Source organism: Maylandia zebra, linkage group LG4, assembly GCF_041146795.1.
Source record: "Maylandia zebra isolate NMK-2024a linkage group LG4, Mzebra_GT3a, whole genome shotgun sequence".
NCBI lineage: Eukaryota > Metazoa > Chordata > Actinopteri > Cichliformes > Cichlidae > Maylandia > Maylandia zebra.
Window position 1 is genome coordinate 11396191 of NC_135170.1, and position 6665 is coordinate 11402855.

The 6665-nt window shown below is 44.2% G+C and overlaps 1 protein-coding gene across 1 annotated transcript; it reads right to left on the reverse strand.

Moving 5' to 3' along the window:
- Nucleotides 1–1821: 1821 nt before the first annotated feature.
- On the reverse strand, nucleotides 1822–6324 carry LOC101472374 (retinoic acid-induced protein 3). The gene is made up of 4 exons (XM_004563013.5): nucleotides 6000–6324; nucleotides 4146–5346; nucleotides 3362–3417; nucleotides 1822–3219 (listed from the first exon to the last, which is right to left on the reverse strand). The coding sequence occupies exons 2-4, from the start codon at nucleotides 5275–5277 to the stop codon at nucleotides 3130–3132; spliced, it is 1278 nt and encodes a 425-aa protein (XP_004563070.1). The 5' UTR covers nucleotides 5278–5346; nucleotides 6000–6324; the 3' UTR covers nucleotides 1822–3129.
- Between the last annotated feature and the right edge of the window lie 341 nt (nucleotides 6325–6665).

Genomic DNA, 6665 nt, shown 5'->3' on the forward strand with positions numbered 1-6665 from the left:
CCGGGCTCTGGGGGAGGCCAATCCATGACTGACGGTGCTCCACTGTGTTTTTCTCTATTCAGGTCTGCTTTTACTGCATTGGCAGTCTGTTTGGGATCATTGTCGTGCTTTAAAATGAAGCTGTTGCCAATCAGACATTTTGATCTAAATCTCGTGGCACTTTTCTGCATCCACAGTTTCCTTCAGCTTTGATAAGCTCCAACACCACTGGCTGAAATGCAACCCAACCATGTCAGAGCCACGGCCGGCTGTAGACACTCTCTGTTATACATTTGTCCTGATGACCTCTCTGCATATTAACAATTTGGACCAATAATGTCAAATTTGGATCCATCACTCCATCAGACCAGTTGCCACTGATTTCCAGTCAGGTTCTTGTGTATTTTGGCGACCTCAGCTTTTTCTCCCTCGTTTCACAAACAGCAGACTGATCAACTGAAGGGCTAGATGCATCTCTCAGGTCCTGCATCATGTCTGGATCTTTTTTCATATGTCTCAAGGACCTGACTTTCACATACTGCTCATCTGGCGTATATATTTTTACAAGCCTTGCCACTTCTTTGGTCCTCCACTTGTCCATTTTTAAGGACACTGTTATCTATGTTATCTATTTTTCATAGATTCAACTAAACAAATTCTGTTTTTTAAAAGGACTGAGCTGAGAATGAGTGAAGAAGGCAGGCATTGTCTAAAGAAACACTTTGAAGGATCCTCAGAAATTGAAGGCACTCACTGACTCCCATTTCTTCTTGATGCAGTGACCCTCTTACCTCACAGTTATCAGGAGGTGATAGAGCACATTCTCAGATAGGGTTCTGGATTTGTTGAGCTGGCAGCCATTATGTTATTTCCTTCCCATGATTGTGTCAGTCTTATCATTTTCTTTGCAGTGTTTGTCTAAAGTGAAGTTATCCAATCAGGAGCGAGCTTGCTTTAAATAGAACAAAACCCTATACCAAGCAGAGATAAGGGAGTTTCTCATTAGACATGAGAAGTCGGGGAGTCAACTGAATGCTGCAATATTTAGATAACAAGCTTCCAAAGAATCCCTGCTCAGACAGTCCAGAAACGTGGCCTCCTCTGTGGGGCGCGAGCCGGGTGATTGATGGAGGCGCCACATGCCCACCGTTTAACGCAGCTCAGCGGTGCTACGTTGCAGTTAACTCTTGACTTTTCTTTTCTTTTTGTTTTTACTCCTCCAGACCAAATTTACTGTATGATAAGCTCTTCCACCACCTCCAAACTTGCTCATCACTGCCAAGGGGGAAACAAACTGGAACAATCTTTAATTGCATCTAGAGTTAATGGCCGTAAATGGGTTGGATGTGGCAGGAAACCTCATATCCCTGCTAATTGCACTAATGCACAAGAGGCCAATTGCCAATTTGATGGCATGCTCTCGCTGAGTAATTGAAGTTGGGCTAATTGGAAGAATAGGCAGAGGCCTGACAGAGGAGGAGGTGTGTGAGAGATTGCATCTTTTGAAGTGGGGAACTGACCTTTTGTGGATGGCAAATCACTACAGGCCATCGGAGGGAGGAAGGGAGGGGGCAAGAAAATAAATGGCACACTGAATCATCTTCTCTCCCGTGTATTACAGAGGGACGAATTTCTTATTGCACATTCTGCCTCTTGTAAATGAAACCGTGACTATGATAGTTGCTACTAAAAAGGTTTTACATCTACCTAGTCATCTACTATGACTTGTTACGACGTTGCCCCCTGGTGGCTGCTCCCTGTACACAAGTGTTTGTTTACTGCAAGGAGGCATTCAAATTATTAAGTGGACATTAAAAAAGACTGAGCTCTGACAGAACGAAATCCTTTATGTAGAAGTCTTTTTTTATTGAGCACATTATGCAAGCATTTGTAAAATAAAGGTTACACTTTATAATAAGTGACTAAGAGCGTAATTCTCCTGTAATTGAATGGACTTTTAGTGCATTTTTTTTAAAGTTACAGTGTAATTACATTTAGTTACAAATACTTAGAGGTAGGCACACTAGAATAAGGTGAGAACAAGTTGGGTTTTTACAGAAAAAAACAAAAATCACATGTCATAAACACTGTAGTTTTCAGCACAGGCTGCATTATGGAGTGGATTAATCTTGCTTTTCTTGCCTGTTTATTTAATATTCATTATGTTGATTTGCAGGATGGATGTTCTGTTATTCAACTGTGCTTTTCTTTTACTAATATAAATGTGTTGAGGACTTTTCTGCCTTACAAGAAAAAACAAATACCATCAAATTTGCAGAATCTGTGCACTACTCATAATGCCTTATGCACTGCTTAAATTTACTAAAATTACTTACACACTAATTAGCTTTACTTGCAGTATAAGTTTTTCTTTGTTTTCTGTAAAACCCTGATTTGTTATCCCCTTATTCCTTTGTGCCTACCTTTAAGTATTTGTAGGTAAATATAATTACGTTATAATAAAGTATTGACATTCCGTTTAATCACAGAGGAATTACGCACTTGGCCTCAGGCCGTATTTTTAAAGTGTTACGGGGTAAAAAAGATGCCTATGTTGTATCTTTCTACATCACTCCAGTTGTTTTGCAGAAACGTGTAACTGTGACGTAACTTTGAATATGAAGCTGCTGATCAGTGATGGCACGAGCCCTCCCACAGCGCTGACGGATCTCCTGTCCTATCTCCTCCTGTCTTGTCTCATTTCGTCTGATCCCGCCTTCCTTTCCTTTCTCACCTCGTTCTCTCTTCTCGTTCCTCTCAGTTGTCCTCTCGCTCCTTCGTGGATGTCTCTGCTCAGCAGTTTGGCACCTTCAAAGCGACACTTTCACGCCTCCTGTCACCTCAGGGCTATTATCTGCCATCTCCGAGTAGCAACACACACACCGTGACTGAGACGCCCCACTGTTGAGAATTCGCCCCGTGGATTTGCCAGAACAAAGCTGGACTATCTGAACCCGTCCAGCCTCGATGATGAAACTCAAGCAGATGAGTCATGCTGCTGAGCCTGCTCTCTTTGGGGGCGACATATGATTTTAAATCCTACAAACACACTTAAAACACCATTTCTTATAATACTAAAAATATTTACATTTCGCACATTAAAGTACAAATTAGGCCATGAGGTGTGTAAGGCCTTATTCAGATAAGGTTTTATTCATGTCCATAATATTCATCATAGGGTTCATTGTAGTTGGTAGTCTGAGGGCGAGGAATGGTGTAATCTTTGTCGGTGTCGATTTCCTGAAACACAAAACATCGCTGCAATTAATACCCTCGATAAAGTCCAATTAATCCTACAATATAGCTCAGTCACGTAGTTAAAAGGTCACACTGTTGAATGTTGGACCAGCAGGAGTCGGATGGTTTATCCTTCAGTACTCACCGTCATGGAGAATCCCGACTCGTAGGGCGATCGCAGCGATTGCTCAGCTCTCCGGCCTGAAGGGAGACGCGTTACACAGTCAGCTAATTATATACATTATATGCGTTCATCGTAAAGGCGCACAGTGAGAGCTGAGCTGACAGATATCAGAAGTCATTTTCTAAGGTTGGGTTCATTTTTACCTCATGTTTGAGGAAAGCCATTTGGCTAATGTGTCCTTATTGATCATAGTTAGTCTATTCTGTTTTTTTCCTGGTTTTGCGCCTTTAAAATGAGAATGAAACAACATCCTTTATGGATCTGTGGTGCACGCAAACTTTATTAGATGATGTAGATTTGAGGAGTGCAAAAAAGTGGGGCATTAAATTGATTAAAAAGAAATAATCATTGCCGATTAGAGTGGATCCCAGGTGGTCTTTTATTAAATAATCATCATATCCTATAAAGTCATGAGAGTAATAGGCTTGTACTGATGAACATCTTTTAAACTGTCAGGTCGATCCTGAATTCTTCCGTACACGTGACTTAGTATAAATCCTTAAATGCGAAAATTCTAGTTTACCAGCTCTATTGTACATATGTGAATATTTACTGGTATTTTTAGGTCTTTGTCAAAGAAAATGAGATATCTCTTGGATTGCTAGTCAACCAGGTGTGGTTAGGAATGCGGTGAGGATTTAAATAGTCAATTTCAAAAGATAATTTCAATAATCATATTATCTTTATGTCCCAAATCATCTAACTGTAAGTCACACTTTTTTTAATCAACACAACAGCATCTCACCTCTCTTGTTCTCCAAGTCATTCTCAAAACTTCCATTGTCTCTCCCCTCCTTCTGGCTTCCTAGTCCTGGCATATCAGCATTGGGGCTGGTCCATCCTGCAAAGCTCAAAGGGAGATCCTTGGACTTCACTTCCCCATTGCAGAAGAAGGCGACCTGGGACAACCCATGCCCAATCAGTAACACCCAGCCATTTGCTACCAAGGCAATGCTAATTACTGGGTCATCCCAATTTGGCCGACGGCCCAGCTCGGGGTTCCCCTTGGTGAACATAGTGATCCACACCACCCAGATGCAGGCAGAGAGAAGCAGTGTGACGAAGACCAGCCCACTGTGCAGCTTCCCTTGCTGGTTGATGGGTCCTGTGTAGCTGTAGCTGTAAGTGCAATAATTGCGGCACAGGAGGTGCAGGGAAAGAATCAAGCTGATAGCCAGTAAGCACAGGACGTAGATCAGTAGCATGACGAATTCCCCCTGGCTGTACTCGCAGCGCTTGTTATCCCGGACCAACACGATGATCAGCCACTCTGTGGCAATGATAACTTGCACAGTGAAGAGCCCCAGAGCCACAGCAGGCTCTCCCCAGCCTCGAGCTGCTGCAAAGCCCAACAGAGCAAGGCAGCGAGCCAGCAGGCAGGAGAAGGCCAGCGAGAAGAGCACGCCAAAGAGGAACAGCCTAGTGGGGCACGTCTGCGGGGTGAGACTGATGATGAAAGAGAAGGTGATGCCAAAGATCCCCGCCGTGGCCAACAGGAACAGGGACATGGAGGCCACCATGCCTCCGATGTTGCTTTTTCGATAATGGCGGGATGAGATGCAGACACACAGGGACCAGATCAGCAGGGTTAAGAGGAGCCCTATACTTAGCAGGAAGCCCGCAGTGGCCAGGGTCTCCAGCACAATCCCCCATGCTGCCCGGCGGTCACACAGATACCTGTACATGGGATGCAGCCCGTTGCCGCAGCCTCGGACTCCGATCAGGGATGTAACATTTGAGGAAACTGTTGTGGTGGTGGTTGTGGTACTGGTTGAGGTGCTGTTGGCTGACTGGCACAGACAGGTGAGAGGGGCATAAAAGAGGAACAGGAGGGGAGAAAGGGATTTCAGGTTCTTGGATGAAAGGGCCATATTCATTATAGTAATCCACACGAGGATTCGGTCCTCCTTTGTTTAACCGTCCTTTGATGTGGCAGGTCTTTAATCCTGAAACAAAAAAGAGTAAAATACATTTCACGCATGTTTGACTGCAAAACTGTCAGTCGGGAGGAGAAGTTTGTCCGAAACGCATTAAAAGTCTGCAAATCAAGCATGGTGAAATGGAAGCTAACATGACAGAGGTCACAGCATGGAAGAGACAAAAGGAAGAAGAGGTTTGACAGTAGCTCGTGTGAAGAGCACAGGAGGAGAAGGGAGTGTATAAACATGCCAGAACAAAGCAGGGAAATGAATGAGCCGTTGCAAAGCTTGGAGGAAAAACTAGCTGCAACATGGAGGCGAGGCCGGGACAGAAAAGGAGACGTAGCGAGCGCCGTCACACAACACGATTGCTGGTTATAACCAGTTAAGATTAGAGGTGAGAGACAGTCAGATAGTCACTTGTGATAGCTGAGGAGCACTTCCCGCATTACACAGTGGAGTCTTTGTTCCAGCACCAGAGATTTAAATATGACCTTTTTGGCAGTTTTAGCACAGGATAAAAAGGCCTCGTGTCCTCAACTTTGCCCCATCACTTGCTCACTGGGGGTTACAGAGGTTTTTACCAATTCCAAACATTATTTTGATGTCTATTATTAGACATCAAATCAAAATATAAATAGATTCACAAGCCTGACCCAACCTTTATCGAATACACTTACCTTTTATCCTCTGGGATGCAAGTATAAGCAGATCCACCTCCTCCGAATTACACTCAACTAGTCTCAGTCTGACGTTCAAGCTGCGGTAAACTCTTGTTGATGTTCTGCACCTCTTATCTTGATGATGTGCTCATTTCTCTGCCAGCAAGAGAAATGAGCACAAGGGAGAAGAGGGGGGAAAAAAGGACGAGGTCCAAAAGCACCACCGGAGAGGATTGTTTTCAACTTGCTTAGAAGGTTGGAAACCTGTACCTCCACAAATTCTTGGCTTTTAGATCCCTCCCGTCTGCTGTGCTTCGCTGCGTCCCTCCCTGTGATTAAGGTGGGGCTCCCGCACACCTGGAAGCGATGAGAAGTCACACCTCCCAGATTTATGAATCTCATTTCCCATAAGAATTTGCATCCCGTCTGTTGATAATGTGGTCATGTGTTTCACCTGAGGTGCAGGGTCACAGCTCAGCAGAAGTAAGAATCAAGGGCGTTAGGGCGAGCCCGCCTGACTCATCCCACCATCACCTGGATACAGAACAGGAGCAGCAGTCTCCTTGGTTACTAGTAAATCACAGCCATAACACTTGAAATTGGCGAGTTCGCCACAAGTAGGGTTGCATCAGGAACAGAGAACGCTTTTCACCGTTGCAAGCCCATACGTAACACCTCCGCTCA

Coding starts and splice junctions, on each gene's coding strand:
- LOC101472374 (XM_004563013.5), bottom strand. CDS start 5,277: ATGAATATGGCCCTTTCATCCAAGAACCTGAAATCCCTTTCTCCCCTC. Junction 3,418..4,145: donor TGACTTGGAGAACAAGAGAG/GTGAGATGCTGT, acceptor GTCTCCCTTCAG/GCCGGAGAGCTGAGCAATCG. Junction 3,220..3,361: donor AGTCGGGATTCTCCATGACG/GTGAGTACTGAA, acceptor TTTGTGTTTCAG/GAAATCGACACCGACAAAGA.